The sequence below is a fragment of the Nelumbo lutea genome, chromosome 1 (assembly GCF_056320005.1).
Source record: "Nelumbo lutea isolate HS-2025 chromosome 1, American lotus-T2T, whole genome shotgun sequence".
Taxonomy (NCBI): domain Eukaryota; kingdom Viridiplantae; phylum Streptophyta; class Magnoliopsida; order Proteales; family Nelumbonaceae; genus Nelumbo; species Nelumbo lutea.
This window is the reverse complement of record NC_142684.1, coordinates 3,610,500-3,630,300: the sequence shown is the minus strand read 5'-3', so window position 1 is coordinate 3,630,300 and position 19,801 is coordinate 3,610,500. Positions and strand designations below refer to the sequence as shown.

Genomic DNA, 19,801 nt, shown 5'->3' with positions numbered 1-19,801 from the left:
AAAATGCAACTTAAATAAAAGTCAATATGCGGTTAGTGACATAAAATAATAATTAGGTCATTAATCACTTATTCGTGTAGTTTATAAAAAATGACACACATACCATTTGCTAAACTAATAGATAATAACAAGTTCAAAGGACCTAACTATGTGGATTGAATATGCAGTCTTAATAATTTCGTACCCATTTTAAAAAAATTGGATAGAATTGCCAACTAGAAGGCACTAGAATGTCCTTGTGAAAAAAGTTTATATGGTAAGAAGAAAAAAACATTAGGAATGAGAAGATAAAAATTCTCTTGGTCATTGTTAATCATTGCTTTAGTAGACAATTTTATTGAAAGGCAATTTGATAATATAATATATTGTAAAGAAATTGGGTCAACCCTAATTGGAACGTTAATTATTTTATCAAAAGGTTAACATAACATATTGTAAAGAAATTACTTTGGGAAAGGCAATTTTATCAAAGACAATATGAAATTTTAAGGTTAATTATTTTAATATTGGTATTTTTTGTATAATTTTTTGTTATTTTTTTAAATTTCAGTTATTTTTTAAGTGACCCGAATTGGATCAACCCTAACCTGTACATTTAAAGTTAGGGTCTAGACTTTGATAACCCAACCCGAAATGTCTTGACCCAACCCGAACCCGACCCACCCAACCAAATTGCCAGGTCTAAATTTACCGTTTATTTTATTTTTGCTTCAGTAATCCACAGTTCCACGCGAAAATTCAACCAAGGTCAAGGCATGCAAATATTCCTCATGATCATTTGTCTTCTTGTGCTTAGTCACTCATTTCGCGCCTTTATCAGAAATGCAAACTTGAAAAGAGCGTTTTTATACGAACAATGAAGGTTCAACTTCCACTCCTCGCATTTCTTCCAATAATCGCTAAAACCCTAACTTCGATACTCTCTTTTCCTGCACCCGGAGGTGGAGGCCGTGATCAACTCGGGCCTCGAAAAGGCTTCGAATACCATGGATTCATACGAGTTGGTTCATACGGAGGACGCTGTGCAAGCGTTAATGGATTATCTGGTTGAACCTGTTTTACCAGTAAAGTCATCTGGTCGTCATCCTCCATCTATCGCTCTGCAAGAGCAAGTCGCAAAACAGGTATCTTTTCTCTCCCTTTTTCCATTTGTTTTTCGATTTTTTGTTAATTCATTTTTTTCTCATTTGTTTGTTCTTCCTTTTTTGCCCTTGTGTTGAATAAACTTAGAGTTTTTGTTGAACGTTAATGGTTGGGATGATTGATTTTCTATTTTATTTCCAGTTTCATCTTCAAATGCAGAAGAATGCTTTGACTGTAGTTCATGAATCATGTAGGCTCTCTCCTCTCTCTCTCTCTCTCTCTCTCCAATCTATCTCTATTTCTCTAATTCTCTTTGCTTGGAAGTACCCTTTAGTATTGACATTAGATACTATGTCTTCGTCTCTCTTTGTCTCAATTCCTGTTCCTACCACTCACACTCTATCTATCTCTATCTCTATCTCTCTCTGATTGTACATTGTAGGAATTCATTCGTGTTGACATTAGATTTTCTCTCCCTGTCTTCTTTTAGTTGGGACAAGGCTTAGGTGATGATGATAATGGGAGTTTATCTTCAGTAGTGCTTTTTCATGTTATTATCGGTTATGTATGGGCTTGTCATGATGTGTTTTTCTGCATGCTAAGGTGGCATTGTTCCTTATGCATCTTTAGCCTTGACACCTTCCCTCAAGCCTTGAGTAGGGCTGCAAGTAATTGGATCACTTATTAATCTCTTGCCATTTTTGCCAATTGTTTTTGGGAATGGATCTTTTCTTTGTTTGGGTGTAGGTGGACTCCCCTGCCAGATGTGCAAAGTCTGTTTGCCCCTACTTTTTTCAGTTGTCCAATGAAAAGAGCGAGAATTATGTATCATGTGAAGTGCAAGGTCTGTGGCTTATTGGACTATATGGGAAGAAAGGAATTTAAGAATCTTTGCAGATAAGGAAAGAGGGATACAATCTATCTTGGAGGCAATTTACATCGGAGTGGTGCACTGGCTCAAGTCTTTGGAATTGTTTAATGATTTCTCAACTGATAATCTGATAAGGAATTGGAAGGAAGTCACGGGGTCAGCTCCAACTATAGTGTCCTTTCTACATGCTTGGGCCCTTCCCCCAGTGGTTTTATTAAATTGAACTTTGATGGGAGTAGTACGGGGAACCTAGGGCCCTCAAGCATTGGGGGAGTACTAAGGAACGAGGAAGTAAATGTAATTGCTCTTTTTTCTGGTCCAATAGGAGAGGGTGATTCTCTTTGGGCTGAGATCATGGCGGCTTGGTGTACAAAGGGCTAAGGATTTGGACATCAACAAACTGAGTATAGAAGGAGATTCCAAGTTGGTGGTCTGGTTGAAGGAAGAGTTTACTAGATTCTGGAATTACAATAATGAAAAGAGGAAATTTAAGTGGTTGACAAAGGATATTGAAGCCAAGCTGAGTTGGGTAAATAGAAGTGCTAACCCATTTGCTAATGGGTTAGCTAAGCAAGGGGTAAATAGGGATACTTTGTTTTGGGTTTGTGTGTAACTTTTTTTTTTTTTATTGTCTTGGTGGGAGAGTTAAGAAAGTTTATCTCCCCCCATTTTCTTGTACTTAAATTCTTTCTTTTTTTAATGAAAGCTAATTGTTATTGATAAAAAAAGAATATGAGGTTTGTGGATTTAAAAGGCATGCCTCAAACGCGCCTAGGCGCCAAGGCGAGGCGCATTTTAGGTTTGGCGCCTTGCCCAGGTCCTAGGCGCAACCCATTCAAAAGGTGCACGCCAGGTGCTCCTTGCACCTTTTGAAAATTTGCTGCTTATTCCTTTTTTTTGAGTCTGGCCGTTGGGTCGGGGGCTTTGCCCCCGAACCTCCGTGCCACACTCCTTGAGGCCAGCCCAAACAAGTCCATGTTAGGGTCTTAAATTCTTAGTTTTCACACAAAAAATAATAATTTTATAGTTTTAATTACTTTTAAGAAGATATTTTATTAAGATGAATGGATGGGCAACATTACCAAATAGGGGATTCTCGAAGCTCCGGTGAGCGATGGAGGGGCGTGGCACAAAGGTAGATCGTAGAATTAGGAATGTAATATGTCACATTAGCTACTTGATGCAATTGAGAAAAAAAGAGATTGTGGGTTTTATATGCTTGAAAATGTTTTATATGTTTGGTTTCATTTTTAAATTCTCATTTGAATATGCTTTACATGTTATGTTTACGTATTTTAATTTTAGATAATAGGTTTTTTAAAACATTTATTTTAAAACTTGAGTTTATATTTTTATTAATATTATGTTTTATAATTTTTTGAATTTTTTGCAATTTTTTTGAATTTTTAGCTTTTTTTTTTAGTTGTGTGCCTTGCCTTGCGCCTTAGGTGCAAAGTGGCCCTCGCGCCTTGCGCTTTTAAAACATTGGGTGGCGGATTAAACCTTCGAGAAGAATGCAGTCTTAGAGTTAGAGAGGATCAATACTAGCTCTAAGGGGTTAAAGGTTCTTGAGAAGGTTCCTAACATAGTAAGATGTTTAGGGGTTAGAAACATTATTGCACTATTCAAGTTTCAAAAGTTTTAGCTAGATTGAAAGGGGGGTTATTTGGAGTCAGCAACCAATCAAGAAGGTGAAGAAGACAAAGAAAGGTAGTGAAAGAAGTAAGGAGATTCCTGATGAAGCCACTAGAGAAGTTGGGCAATTGAGCAAAGTTTTATGTGGTGTTAAGTTGAAGGCTAGGGACCCTCTTTTGTTAGGGTCCCCTCTCTTCTTCCTCTTCTCCTTAGCTCCTTTCCACCCTCTGATTGAAACCCCTCTCTTCTTAGGACCCTCTTTTGTCTTTCCTATACTACTTCTACTTGCCTCACAGAGACCCTTAATTTTTTCATCTCTTTCACCCGAAAGCGGTCCCCACTTGATTTCCTCTCTATTATCTGCTGATGTCTGTTCCCCTTTCTCAAATAAAGTCTAACCACTCCTTCATCTTCTTCCTTGTATTCTAGTTGTCAACCACATGTCCATCAACTTGGGTCCTCCCCTTTATTTCCCCTTCCACATTTCTTTTTTTGCCCTTTCCCCTTCCACCCCATCATCTTCAACCTCCGTCCACCTCTTCGATTCCCTTCAATTGCTACATTGTTCTGGTTCCCCTTACTATTTTCTTCTCCCTATTTCTCCACTCCAACCGTCTCACCCTTGGCTTCCTCTTCCATCCTCAAAAAGGTTGGATCCTCTCCCTCTAGAACTATTCTTGTAATTTTGCCCAGAAAATTAGCTCCATCGTATTTGGAATACTAGAAACCTCCTCCACTTCCACCAAGGTTCTGTGCCTTGCAATTATAACAAGCTCTATACTTAGTAATTACAACAAGCTCTGTGCCTTGCTACTATAAAGAGGCCTTGTGCCTTGCAAATGCAATGGGCCTGCGCCTTCTGACATAAAAAGGCTATGTGCCTCGTAGAATTAGTTTTTGTATTGCAAAGACACATTTTTACAGTTTGTCTCTTGCTACAGCAAGCATCATCATTAAAAGAGCCCAAAATTCCATGATCATCTTTTCACATATGTGACAAAGCAATGATTTTGCTTGCTCCAGAGCCAATGGTAGAAATTATTGTAGCAAAATGTTCACTACAAAGATCATGCTCACATACAGGGCCTTACTTACAAGTCTTCATTGATTACATATGAGATGAAATCTCATTGTATAATTTGCAAGAAAATGTGGCTTTATTGTTTTGCTTTGGGTATTGTTTGGGTGTTGGTTTGTGCTTGTTTGTTGTTACGTGTCGTTTCTTTCCGCATTGTATGGGATCTGATTTTGTGGGTCTGGTTTGGCATATCTGGGTGTCTTTTTAGTCAGAAGTCTTTTGGTGTTTTTACTTTTTCATTCGGGTGGTTGCTTATCACCTTTTCTTGTATCGTTTTTTCTGTTTTAGTTTAATTTTATTTATCTTTGAAAAAAAGTAAATGTGGCTTTATTATGAAATATTCTCACATCACTATTGTGACCTCATAGCAGGAACCTTGTCATAGAGGACCTACACAGATCTATGGAAATCTCATGAACTTTCTTTTTGGATTTAGCAGATCTATTACATGTTTTCTTTAACTACACTAACGATAAATGTTTTTCATATCGTATACTTAGTGTTTTAAAAGTGCAAGGTGTAGGGGTTAATTTGTGCCTGAGAGCGAAAAATTAAGAAAAAATGCAAAAAAAATAAAAAAATTATAAAACATAATATTAATAAAAATATAAACTTAAATTTTAAAATAAATGTTTTCAAAAACCTATTATCTAAAATTAAAATACATAAACATAACATGTAAAGCATATTCAAATGAGAATTTAAAAATGAAATCAAACATATAAAACATTTTCAAGCATATAAAACCCACAATCTCTTTTTTTCCTCAATTACATTACTTCAAGTAGCTCATGTGACATATTACATTCCTAATTCTACGAGCCGCCTTTGTGCCATGCCCCTCGAGGCAAACCCAAACAAGTCCATGTTAGGGTCTTAAATTCTTAGTTTTCACATAAAAATAATGATTTTATAGTTTTAATTGCTTTTAAGAAGATATTTTATTAGGATGAATGAACGGACAACATTACCAAATAGGGGATTCTTGAAGCGCCTACCCTAAACTGCACTTAGGACCTGGGCGGGGCACCTACCCTAAAATGCGCCTCGCTTGTGCGCCTAGCCGCACCTTTTTAAATCACTGTGTATACCATACCTTATTGAAACCTTGTAAATGCAAGATAGGGCTTACAATTATTAATTTCTACACGTATTGCAATTCATCAAAGAAAACTCTACACATATTGCATAGAAACTGTACTTGGAAATATTTTGATTGAAAGAGTTTATATAGACAAAACATAGAATACATGAAGAAGGAGAGATTATAGTACATTGTCTCAGAGAGAAAGAAGTACATTGAGAAGAAATACACCATCACGGCGAGAAGGGTTTCATTTTTCTCCTGATAACGGTTGATGCCTTTACAATTGTTTAACAGCATCTCGCTTTGAGAAAATCTTGTGTGCAGCCACAAGGATGTTGTTGACCTCTGTTGTCAACCTTGCTCTCTCCGAGGAGATCTCTGTTAGCTCTTTCTTCAACTTTTCTGCCTGCTTGTCTAAGGCTGCACAATGGCTCTGAATCTCACGGCTTGAATCAAACAAAGTGATACATTGCTTGTCAAACTCTGAAATAACCACCATGTAGCCAACTCTCTCGATCAGTCCATCACGCGCAAAGCTTTTGGGTCAAAAGAAGTGCTAACTCCTTTGCTGATGGGTTAGCTAAACAAGGGGTCAATAGGGCTCATTTGTAATTTTTTTCTGGTTTGCTTTTTTTTGGCCTTGTATTTGGGAGAGTTAATAAAATTTACCTCTCCCTTTGTATCTTTCTTCTCTATTAATGAAACTCACCTGTTATTGATCAAAAAAAAAGAAAAAAAAAAAAGAAAAACAGCCAGATGGTAGTGTGGAGAGAAATAATGCATGGTTGGTTGCTAAAGCATACACCACGAACTTATGGTATTGATTATTTTCATACCACACTAGTTGCCAATCTGGGTTCAATGCGGGGTAATTATTTCTTTGTCACACTTTAATTGGCCCTTTTCTAACTTGATGTTAAAAATTCCTTTCTCCATGGTGAGCTTCAATAAGAGGTCTATAGGGAGCAAACTCCTAGGTATGTTTTTTTGGAAGGAGGTTGGCAAGGTGTGTAGACTGAGAAAAGTGGTTTATAGTTTGCAGCAATTCCCACAAGCTTCATTTAGTTGGTTTAGTAGTGTGGTACAGGAGTTTGGCCTATATTAGTGTAGTGTTGATCATTCTGCATTTAGTAGAGATACTTCTTCAGAGAAGATTATTTTGCTAGTCTATGTTGATGTCATAGTTATTACAGGAAGTGATGTAGATGTACAATGAACTAGTGAAATGATGTAGTTTCTGCTGTAGAAATTCCTAACCAAGGACTTGGGATAACTAAAGTACTTCCTAAGAAATGAAGTAGCATGGTCAAAGTGCCCATTTTTTAAAACAGCTAGCAAGTAGGCTCTTGTTGAGCTTTCCACATCTTGTAGAGAAGAAGAATTTTAATAGCTTGATGTATCATAATACTATACTCTGGATGAACATTATCAATTTGCATTTCTTTATTTTTTCCATATTTACCTTTTAGTCCTTAAAGGGACCTCTTTGTTTGTAAATACTTAATCCAATATTAAATGATTACTTTGGTGGTTGGGGTCAATCCTTCTGAACACTCCATATACTGTTTCTCTCTTCTTTTCTCCTGCACACAGTTCATCTCTTTGGGTAAAACATATGCAGATCCTTTTGCCCAGGTTTACATGGTATAAGAGCCATGTTCCTGGATTACTCTGGATACCAGATTCAAGCTTTGTAAGTGAGCAAGCAAAAGGAAACCATATGCCATTCAGAACTTTGGGAAAATTGGGTTTCTCAAATAAGATCTCAAGAATGGGTCTAAACTCTAGTTCTTTTTTTTTTTTTTTTTGGACTGGAACATTATTCTCATGCTTTTCTGTAGTTGACAGAATCTGGAAATTATAGGTGATGGATTTTAATCCACAGCATTGATCATCCCTTTTAATAGACCTTTTGGAGTGATACCACAAGATACCTGGTCACCCAATATAGGTCTAATTGAAGGGAAGTTGCTCAGTGGAGATTGATTTGTTGGTAGGCTTACGGTGCCATCTTGATGGTTCTGTGACTAAACCTATTGAAGATTGGGCTAAGGAACTTTGATAATGGAGTATGTGGGAATTGTGTCTTGGATCTTGAGATTTGTGGAAACCAGTATAAGAATTGCTATGAAATGGCTGAAAACTGCAAGGGAGATGTTTATATCTGGAACTAGTTCACTAGGAAACGAACTTGGAATAAAGGTTTCAGATCGAGTTGAGTATTCTTTCATACACCCATGGAGTGAAATCAGCCTAAGAGTATATGCTGGTTTCATGATGGTCTGGACAGAAGGTGATGCTATTTCTCATTATTGCATCTGGACTATGACAAAACTACTAGATAAGTGCAACATTATGCAGTTTCTCATGAAGTTGTATCTGGACTTTGAAGTGCTTAGAGCTGGAGAGCTAGAATACTTAATGGAGGCTCCTTACGTGACATGGATGCAATTTTTTTTTATCAGTAACAAAATGCTTTATTAAATAATATGATTGGTGAAACTTTAATTTCAAGAAAGGGGAGGTAAACTATCTTAACTCCCCCACAACAAAGGAACAAAGCAAAACATAGATTCCTTAAGTGCCCCTTGCTTGACTAACCCATCAGCCATTGAGTTAGCGCTTCTCTTCACCCAGCTGTATGGGGGGACAAGAATTACCACCAAAGCATCATTGGAAGGGAAGAAAGAAGATGAGACTGTCTTCCTTGCAAGTAGGTTCAAAGGGAAAGCCTCTAAAAGTGTATTGTATTGTTTCTGGTGCAGTACTATGAGTATAAAGAGTTTGGGCATAAGATCTTAGATGACAAGAAGAAAAAAAACTTCTGAAATCACATGGCAGGGGCTTATTTTGTTTAGTCTTCTTATGAACTATACTCTGGTGAAAGACAAATAGTCATTGCCAATGGAGAGAAGTTGAGAGGAAAGAAGGAGTTGGCTAATTTTGCCTAACTTAGTTTTATTATATAAGTAGGTTACAAGATACAAGATAATAATACCCATACACCTTGTTTATACACAAATAACCATTAGTAAAACATCAAGAAAATTATACAAGGAAAATGAAGCTTGTTGGTTATTCCATATATAATATGTGGAAGTATGTATTTTATTATTTTATCTTTATGATTTTTTGGTTTTGTTTTGGTGAAAGAGTGTACTTTGGAAAGCTTAACTTGTTCTCCGTCCTGTTATTTTTGCTGAAAATTTCATCAGCTTCTCAAGTTGTTTCATTTCTTATTATGCTTCTTTGTACAAACATTTCTGATTTTTGACTTCATCTTTTATTCTCTCTCTCTAGAATCAATATGTAAGGGCCATTACCCATGTTGGTCCTACCTATCCAGGTCATGGGAGGGGTGGACTGGATACAAACCTAATTAATGCATTTCTTGCATTACTCCAACCCATTTTCTAACACTTGTTAGCACAGGATTTTACCAGTGAGACCTATCTGAGGAATCAATTACAGTACATACAATGAAAAGTATGATGTCCATATTTCACTGTGTTGATCAATCTGACCCCATTCTTGTACAGATGTTCTACTGACTTAATGATCTGAAACTTCATTTGCCGAGCATCTGTTTGTTTCTTTTCTTCCAGGATGGTGGGGTGCATTGTTCATAATCCATTAAAATCCTCGTATGTATATATGTGCATGTACACATGTGTGTAGCCCTGGTAGGTAGAAGTTTATTTTAATATATTTACATAAACACTATTTCTCTAGCACTTTTACTGCTATTTTGTTTTTAACCAGATGAGTTGCTTCAGATGCATGCAGTGGTATTGCTTTACAACTACTACCACAGGAAACAATTTCCACAGCTTGAGTTTCTAGATTTTGCATCTTTCTGCAAAGTGGCTGTAAATGCCAAACCAAATTTGTTGGCACATATGAAATTCATGCAAGGAGGCAATGCTGACACAGCTAACCTTGATGAACACCTTTCAATCACTGAGAAAGCGATTATGGATGCATGTAATATTTGTCTATGGTTAGATGCATCCAAAGATGTTCCAAGCATAGAGGGATGGCCAATCACTGAGGTCTCTGTTTTACTTATTGATTCTGCAAAGAAGAACTGTTCACTGATGTTTAGTTCCAAAACTCAGGGGACCTGGTCACTGATAGAGAAAGAATATGACAATACAAATCCTAAATCTGAAGGTATGCTTGGTGGAAAAAGTACAAACAAACATAAGACAGTCACTAAGGGCTTTGATGAAGCTAGCTTTCAGCAAATTGCATTCTTGGCGGTTAAGGAAATCACAGGTTTGCATTTTCTAATCCCCCTTCATTTTTGCTCAGTTTCTCTTTCTCTCTCCCCCCTCTTTTGATACAAATACGAAGATTTTTCTATCTTTATAGTAGTTGGCAAAAAATACTATGCCTATCACATGAGTGACAATTACCTGCTACAGCTTCTAGGATACCTTATAACAGTAACCTGTTTTTTTATGTTCTTAACCTTTTTTGCAGTCCTTGCTGATATCTTCTGTTTCTTTTTTTGTCTTTCGGGGCTATAAAAATTTTATATTTTGTTGGTGGCACCTGTGTATGGGCATTTTTTTTTTGTGTTTTTCATGTTTTTATAGTTTATACTAATAGGGGGTATTAATGCAATCTTGTACATAAGTATAAAACCTAATGAAATAAGAAGCCATGACAGTTTTAGAGTGGGCTTCTAACAAAACTATTCTTCTTTTTCTTCTTATTCTCTCTAAACATTGTTTATCATCATCTACACTCACAAGTTGGTCCCAGTGCAATATTTTGATCAAGAACTGGTTATTGCACATTTGTCTGACTGCCGACTGCTGACATTGGTAGCTATACGGTTGGTCATAACCCCAGAACATGGAAACCCTTGAATCTAATCAAGCTTGATTTTAGACACATTTTGGTAGAGGTTTGATCTTGTTTTAAAGCTGTTATGATATTTTAAGTTTTTCTCTTAAAAAAACTTTAAAAAAATATTTGGAAAACACTTTGGATGCATGGCTTTATTTTCTTTTTCCATCCATTTTGTGGGTGGTAAGCCTGTAATCTTTTCAATTATCTAATGGAAGTTACTATTTCCTATAAAAAAAACACTTTGGATGCATGGCTTGAAGTCGTTAAGGACTCTGGTGCAAAAAGTGACACTGAATGTTGTAACATGAAGATTACATAATTGAACTCTTCTCTGGTCCTTCAGGGGTTGGAGATTCACCAAGACTGAAGTGTGGGCAGCTATTATTTGTCTTAGAAGGGCAAAGGCACTTAAGAAACTTGGAAGTCGAAGGTGATTCACAAGTTGTGGTTAGTTGGTTGAGTGGTAATAACAAAGAGGCGCCATAGAAATACAAATATGTTTTGACAGAACTTTGACGACTAATGGAAGATATAAGGGTGCAAGTGAGCTCAGGTGTGACATCTTGGATACTTCTTTCCTCATTACTGTGTTTTTATGATTTGAATTCAGGGAGGATCTAATGTGACCTTTGAGAGCTCTGTTTGAACCCATTGATTCACAAACTGATTGACAAGGATGGAGATGGAGGAGAGAAGTGGACATCGAAGTGAAAAAAGTTCTGCTTTGAAGAAGGGAGAAACAATGGGAGGTGGATTTTAAAAATCAGAGAAGAAAAAAGAGCCACCGTTGTAGTAGTTGAGGAGGTGATTGGGTGACTGAAGGGCTTTTTGGATGGAATGATATTCTCCATTGAAAAACAAGGTTGGAAGAGTGTAGTGGAAGTAGCTGGAAAAGGTTCAAAGTTGAAATGGGGAGGAATGTTAAAGGATGGTTTGTGGTAATCTTGGAAATATTTGGTGATAGCAGAAGACAGATGCTGTGTGTGTCAAGAGGGGAGAAAGAGAACTAGGTGGAGAACGTTTTGCAGACTTATTACAGGAGTTTATGCTGAATGTGGAAGAAAGACAAGTTTCAAAAATTTGTTTTAGCCCAAAGATTTTGACGAGCTGAGTTTTAGGGAGAAACTGAAGGAGGAAAAGCCAAACTATGGAAACCCAAAAGCTATTGTCTGTAGTGTTTCTAGAAGCCAAAGGTTGTTCTTAGAAGAGGAGAAAGGAGCTTGGGAGAAGAATGCGATTCTTTCATCAGAAAAAAATACTGGCTGGGGAAGGATTTTGAAGGCAGTAGTGGAGAGATTTAAGTTAAAGGGTTTGGTGGATATTAAGCCCTTATATGGAGTTGACAAAGAGGTGGTGATTCCCATAGAAGAGGACTGACAAAGGACCGAAGGTCATTGGCCATTCGTTGAAGGATGCCGAAGAGGCCCCACACGGGTCAGAAGGAAAGGATAGGTCTAATAAAGTCTTCATTTCAAAATTTCTTGAAAAAGAAAAAACAGGGATAGGTGCAAAAAGTCATGTGGAGGCCATTATGAGCGGAGCCACGTCAGCCAAAGAAGTTGGATCACAAGATGTTTAAAGTCTAAACAGAGTTGGTCTGATCTGGTTCAAGTCCAAGAGATGGATCCGGTTTTAGGTATGGGTCAGGTTAGCAATAGTAGGACAAGTGATTTATTTTTGTCACATGACTCAAGTATAAAGGTCTTTTAGCGACTCGACTGGAGTTGATTTGCCTCTTCTATGCAATTCACGCCTATCATCACCTATCTCAGAATGGTGTACTCGCCTGAAGATTTCGTCTCATCCAAATGGAGTTTCAAATGAAGGTCAAGCTAGCAATGTTGATGTGTTCAAGGGCAGGAAGAAAAACCAGAGCAAGAAGGAAGGATAGAGTTGTCAAAAATAAGTTGGTAGGTCTTAACAGACCAAATTTTAAAAGGGAGGGGGGGACGTCAAGTAGAAGTGTCTCATCTGGAAGCAGAAAGAGAAAGGGGGAAAAGTGGTTGTGGGTGATCGCCAAGTATGATAAGAATGGTAACGAGGATTTTTGGTGGAACAGGTATGAATCTTGTTGAGTGCCCAATTTCTTTAGCGGTTGGTGATTCTTGACAAAGTTCTCAGGTTGGCAGAGGGTCTGAGGTGATTTGCGCCACCGCTGAACCTGGGGTTTCAGTTGATGTACCTCTTGAGATCAGGCATGATTCTTGGGGACTGGCTCTGTTGATCTCAGAAGCAGATTCCTCTGTTGGTTTAGAGATTCTGGAAAGAAGTGCCATTAATGGTGCTGATGCTGAGATTGATGGTGAGACTGGAGGAAAGGGGGTTACAGGTGATGACGGAGCCACTGGGGATTAGGTTGAGAGTTACGTCAAGGATTATTTTCAGTTCAAGGAGGTGAAGGCTAGAAGGGTGGGTGTTGATTTGGGCTGAAGGAGCAAGTCTGAAGAAGAGGAGGTGGAACAGATTAACGGGGTGATTAGTAAGAAATTGTGTAGTTCAAGAAGTCATAATGTAGTGCACATGACAAAGATCTTCTCCAGGTCAAAACTTGGTCTGGCAGGGCCAGGACCTATAAAAAACTACAAATGGGTTTACAGGAGGAAAGGAGCTAGAGACAATGGAGTGGTAGGTATTGATCATAGAGGGGCAATGACACAAGTTCAGTCATCGGTATTCCATTCGGGGAAGGAGCAACATGATAACAAAATTAGTGGCATTGACTCTGATTCTGGTGCAAGTTGGATGGTGCAAAATAATGATGGTAATGTTGGTAGCTCGGGGTATGCGATTGTCCAGAATGTAGTGGATAGAGTGGTCACAGTTGGTAAGAGCGTAGGCCTGTTTTTCTAGGGTGGTGAGGTGTTTGCTAGAAGGGCTTTTGAGGAGTTTGAAAGGAGGAGATGGCAAGAGAAAGAGAACAAAAAAGCTAATCGGGAGAAGGCAAGGTTTGGGATGAAGATGATTTAAGCCAGGTGGATGAGCTCATAGATGAAGTTTAAGGTCTTGGTCAATGTGGAAGGAGGGCTTGCGTTTCTGATCAGATGTCGGGTTGGCTGTCTTTGCTTCCTGGGGATTTCTCTTGGGTTTTTTCCTTGGTCTTTGCTTGGGGTTGTTTGGGTGATTCTTAAAGTTTTGTCAGCTGGGCAGTTATCTGATTCTATTATGGGGTTATTGAGGTCTATTTGATGGTTTTTCTGGGTGTGCTTTCCCTTTGGGTGATGTCTTATCACCTTTCGGTTGTATTCCTTTTTCCTTTTTAATGAAAATTTATTTTTATCCTTAAAAAAAAAGAGCTAAGGTTTGGCAAAGGAAGGGGCTCCATGGGAGCAAATGTATTGGGGACAGGTTACATAACAGGTGATTCTTTGAACTCTTGAGGAGGTTAGATTGGAAAACTGTCCTCTTTGGGTTATTTGATCATGTTGTAATATGCTTTTTTGATTATTAATAAAAGTTACTTGTTCCTCATAATAAAATATGGGGATTATATGATTCGTTTTACTTGTTTTTCTTCTTGATGATTATATAGTCCCATATTTCTCCATCATGAGCTTTTATAGGAATGAAGGTGATGTGTTAACAAACATAGGAATGTGCAAATGTCTAGTAGGAAAGGCTCTCTGTCTTGGCTTGTTTCGACCTAATATCTCCTATATTAAGTCAACCCAGGCATTAGCCATGACTGCCTCATTTAGTTGTAGTAGAGGGGATACTTTTGTTATTTGTAGGGCACACCTAGTTGGGGTTGTTGTACTCTCATTATGGTTACCTGAAGTTTGAAGCTTATATTGATGCTGATTGAGCTGGATCTATGGATTGTAGACTATCTAGTTCTAGGTATGGCACATTTATTGGTGGTAATATTATTTATTTGAGGAGCAATGGTCCATGGAGTTTTAGAATTATTATGGCTGAGAGTTCTCATGTTAGAGGTGGGAGTTGCTTTTGAAGGACCCATGAAGCTACTTTCTGACAATCGTGCGACCATTAATATTGATAACACAGAAGTTGATAGACAATTTATTTGAGGGTCAGTGGCTGATGGTGAAATATGTTTTCCTTTTGTGGTGGAATCTATCACTTGGCTGATTCTTTAACTAATGGTGCACTTAAGGCTAAAATGGGGGAGTAGAGGACAATTTATGCAAGCTTGGCATGCCTAATAGTTTTTGTGCCTAGTTAGAAGGGACTTAATTTAAGGAAACAAGTGATCATACAAGATATGACTAACATGACCTTGCTGGACCAAGTGAAATTTAGTGTTCTACCAAATGAAGTCTTGCTGCAGTCTTGTGGTAAAGGGTCTTGCGTGAGACCCACATTTAGTAATAAGCATCTGAGAGCGCACCTAAGGCAAGACACATGACCAATGCCAGGGGAATCATGCTCGAGTGTACTTGATGTCTTTATGAACACATGTGGCATCTTGAGTGGATCTCAAGAATGTGGACTAACAACCTCGTGGTCCTTGGGACACATGTTCACAAGAGAGGCAAAAGTGGGATTTTCTCCCTTGCATATTCATTAAAGGGAAGAAGTTTCTGGAATACTAGAAGCCATGTATTGCACGGCACCCTTGCTCTATAAATAGGATTAAGGTCCCTGATAAGGGGATCCATTCTCTTAGTCCTTTTCCCTTTCATTTCCCTTTGATCCTTGGCATTTTCCCCATTCTCACTTTTCTTTCTCTCTTCTATCCTTGGTGTTTTGATCCCAACCTCAGAGCTTCCAGATTATCCTTGTCCTACCAGCTTACAACTTCAGTTTTGTCCATTCACGAAGGGCAATACAGTCCATTCCCTTGTAATCTAAAACCTATAAATAGGTGGCAGCCAATTGGTGGAGAGATCATTCTATTCTTTCCCATCTATTTTCTCTAGTAAACAGCACATAATAACTATATTTACAAAGTTTTAATTATGACTCAGCAATCCAACCATGACCATTATGGCTTTTTCAGTATAGGTAAAGGTTTGAAGGTGTGGATGTTAATAACTGATTAAGGTCATTCCTTCAACTCAACCTCTTGAAACAATGCCAAAATTTCTGTTGTTGTCTCTCTCTCTCTCTCTCTCTCTCTCCCCCTATGTACCACATTCACTGGTTTTGGCAATGTTGGGATTTGGGAAGTTAGGCCTGGTTTTATGTATTATGTTGTACTATACAATATGGCAACAAAGTTTGGTTGGAGTTTTGATCTCACCACTTGATGTTTCTTGAGATGAACTTGATGTTATGAATTTATGGGGACTTGTGAAATTTAGTTCTATGTATTAAATGGTTGGAAGTGGATGGCCTTAATACTTGATTAAGGTCATTCCTTCATCTTGTAATTTTGAAAAAATGTTAAAACTTCTACTGTTCTCTTTCTACCTCTCCCCCCTTGCATCACATTTACCCATTTTGGCAGTATTTTGGTCTGGCACCATGTATTAGATTGTACTCTACATTATACATAATGGAAACAAGGTGTCATTACTTGGTTTAATGGTAAAATCTTGGGCTAACAAGCATGAGAACACGGGTTTGAGTTTGAGAACAACTACTTTCTTTAAAAAAATGCCCAAGGTTAGGACTTTATCCAGTCTACCCCTCCCAAGATCCAAATAGATGGGACCAACATTGGGTAATGATGGATAGGGATGACTGTGGGTGGGGTTGGGCTTGAGCCAGGGTTTGGCCTTTATGACTGCGTATGACCAACCAGGCCCAACCTACATATGGTATATATTGGTAATTGGTATGTATATTGGTATATACACATATATAGTCTATATATGTTTAAATGTACCATATATATGCTATAACTTCTGGGCCAGTCTGGGCTGAGCAGGTTTGGTATTTGCTGGGTTGGGCCGTGCCTGGAAGAAAATCTTCTAACCAGTTCTAGAAATTTTCAGGGCCAAGCTTAGCCAGGCAATTGAGGGCCCGTGCAGAAATGAGTAAATCTAGTAATGGCAACAATGGTTGGTTGAATTTTTGATCTCACTCCTTTGGTATTCCTTAATAAGAAACCTTGTTTAGGGAGACTAACTTGATTCAGTTCCCTTATTGGGTGCAACAAGCGGTAATAGTGGAGAGGATAGATGTCACATTTATATTATCTTTTTTGAAAAATTTAAAAAAATCATTGAATTTTTGAGCTAAGCCGGGAAACTTTGTTTATATGTTATCAGCAGAATTTGGAGAGTTGGGGATAAAGGACAACACCTGCCAGAGTAGATTTGGGGAAAGAGGTTCAATCTGCTGTGAGAAGTTGTGCTTGGTTCTTTCAGTTAATGTTTTTTTCTTTTTTTTTTTTGTTTTTCCTTTATTTGTGTGTGTATGTTTGTGATTTAGTCATTATTTTGACTGTAACAAAGGATGTTGAAGATTGCATTCAATGATGGTGGTGTTCTGTTCACACTCCTGTGTCTTTCTGTAACCTTTTTCATTTTTAACAAAATTTCATTTTATTCTAATGTCAGAAAAGGTACCTAGTGATGGTTGTGGAATTTATATCCCCACTTGTGTCCTAGAAGATAGAATCTTAACCCTGCTTGATATATGCCATATGCTTTGTGGATGGCAATTTTAGAATGGAGAGTTGGAAACCTGTATTATTTGTTCTGTTTTGTTGTTGGTGGAGATTACATTTTTCTGGGATCTGATTTGTGTATTTGGTACAGGAATTAACAGGGAAGATCTTGCAATTTTGGGAAGTTGTGATGTGTATTCCTTAAGCAAAAAGAAGACAGCTACTCGGTTTTATTTAATGCAGTGTACTAAGTTGGTTAATGAGGATGTCATTAAAGTTCCTATAAAAGATGCTATTGACAGGTTTGGCCCTAGTCTTGATAGATTAGTCTATAACTTGTAGATGGATGGAGACATAATTTGTTGTTTGGTGTACCTCTATGTTGTTGGGCTTGTTATCCCAACAATGGTGCTAGACTATCTTGACCTATGCTTAATATGGTAGGTTAATGTATTATATACACAAGTTCAAAGATGGTGCTGTATAAAGGAAAGATGCTTTACTAGATAGGATATGATGGAGTCAGTAGCATTAATGTTCATGTCCATCCAGTACCATCAATCTGCCCATTCAGTTCTCAGGTCACTGGCGTGGTGTGGCATAGCTTTATAGGCAAAAGATATATTGATTGTGTGATCTTGGAAAACTATTACTGATTTGGTCAGTCAACGGTGTGTGAAGGTTTTTTATTTTTTTGAAAATAAGGTTTGAGAACAGTTGACAACAGTAGAAGAGGAAGAACAATGGTTTCCGGGGCAAATAAGAGAGTCACTTTGTCTAACCAACCCCCAAAGTCAGATTATATTATATAGGGCCACATATTTAAAATTACAGCTGACCCTTCAAGGGGTAAAGAATAAAGAAATAGAATATAAAAGTGCTGTACAGAAACAAAGAAAGAAGGTGAAGAAAATAAAATAGTACATTATGCCTTCACGTTTTCTCCTCTCTTCACTCCCCCTCAAACTGAAGCTGTGAAACCAACATCAGTTTGCCTACTAGATGATCATAGTGTCTGCTTCATAGATTTAATTAAGAGATTTGCTAATTGATGTTGAGAAGCTATGTGAGGGAGTGTAAGTGTAATATGATTGGACAAGTACTGCCTTGAATAAAGTGACAATCAACCTTGATGTGCTTGGTCTGCTTATGAAAAATTGGATTAGATGCTATCCTTATAACACTAGTGCTGTACAGAAACAAAGAAAGAAGGTGAAGAAAATAAAATAGTACATTATGCCTTCACGTTTTCTCCTCTCTTCACTCCCCCTCAAACTGAAGCTGTGAAACCAACATCAGTTTGCCTACTAGATGATCATAGTGTCTGCTTCATAGATTTAATTAAGAGATTTGCTAATTGATGTTGAGAAGCTATGTGAGGGAGTGTAAGTGTAATATGATTGGACAAGTACTGCCTTGAATAAAGTGACAATCAACCTTGATGTGCTTGGTCTGCTTATGAAAAATTGGATTAGATGCTATCCTTATAACACTAGTGTTGTCAGCATGCAATAGTGTTGGAGTAACCAAGTCATTAGAGAAGTCCTAGAAGAAACCTCTTAGCAAGATAAGTTCACTGCATGTAGAGGACATAGCTTTATACTCAACTTAGTTGATGCCTTGGAATCAGTAGGTAGTTTGTTTCATGTCCAGGAAATGAGAGAATCACCGAAGATGCACAACCGCTTGTGGTTGATTTACAGTTTCTGAGAATCCTGCCCCATTATCATCTGCATAAGCAATAGCATGTAGCTCAATAGGGAAGGAAGATGAGAAGAACATTCCTTTAGACATGTTGTTTCTGAGATGCCATGTCTAGTCATAATAAGGTAAATAAAACTTACACTTTTTTTTTGGGTTAAGAATAAAACTTCCAACTTGTTGCAGGTAAAGCACGAGGTCTAGGATAAGCTCACTATCACCCTTACTATACTTCATATTAACTCCTTAGGAGTTCGTAGCTGATCTCTGAATACTCCCCCTCAAGCTGTGCATACAAGTTAATTATGCCTAGCTTGCCTTTCATAGGTCTAGCCCCATCTGCTTGACACCTTTAATGAATGTATTTTCTGTCTATCATATATACTCAAATAGGGAAAGGCATACAAACCTTGATGTCACCCACTCTCTAATATTGTTTGTTAAGCTCAATGTGTTTAGTTTTATCATGTTTAGCAGGGTTATGTGCAATGTTGATGGATGCTTAATTGTCAAAATATGAACGCACCAGTTCATCATAAGCAATTTCAATCTGATCCAGCATATATCTAACCTATAGCATCTTTGAAACACCATGTGCCAGCTTTGTACTCAGCTTCTGCACTGGAGAGTGCAACAAAAAACTGCTTCTCTTTTCTCCTAGAAATGAGATTGTCATACGAGAGTACAATGGCTTGAAGTTTACCTCTTGTCATCAAGGTATCCTGCACAGCCTGCATTAGTAAATCCCTTTATCTTTGTGTGTCCATGATTAGAGAAGAGGATTCCTCTACTTGGTTGTCCCTTCAAGTAGGCAAGGACTCTCTTTCAAGCACCAAGGTGAGCATCCTTAGGTGAGTGCTTATATTAAATTATGACACTCACTTCATAAGGAATATTTGGATGTGTCATGCATAATTACACCAATCTACCAACAAGATGTTGAAACCTTGCCTTGCCTTCAAGAAGCTG

The 19,801-nt window shown here is 37.8% G+C and overlaps 1 protein-coding gene across 7 annotated transcripts in view; it reads left to right on the top strand.

The window, feature by feature from the left end:
• Positions 1–712: 712 nt before the first annotated feature.
• The window catches only part of LOC148873235 (uncharacterized), a 99,494-nt gene continuing 80,405 nt past the window's right edge, over positions 713–19,801 (top strand). For 2 of the 7 annotated variants that reach the window (XM_088980865.1, XM_088980846.1), the window contains exons 1-4: positions 850–1,124; positions 1,285–1,333; positions 9,517–10,032; positions 17,283–17,433. In XM_088980865.1, the coding sequence (XP_088836991.1) occupies positions 987–1,124; positions 1,285–1,333; positions 9,517–10,032; positions 17,283–17,433 (854 nt within the window). In that variant the 5' untranslated portion in view covers positions 850–986. Of the gene's footprint in view, positions 1,125–1,284; positions 1,334–9,359; positions 9,438–9,516; positions 10,033–17,282; positions 17,434–19,801 lie in introns of those variants that run through there. The other 5 variants (XM_088980878.1, XM_088980857.1, XM_088980870.1 and 2 more) reach the window with 5 other exon arrangements.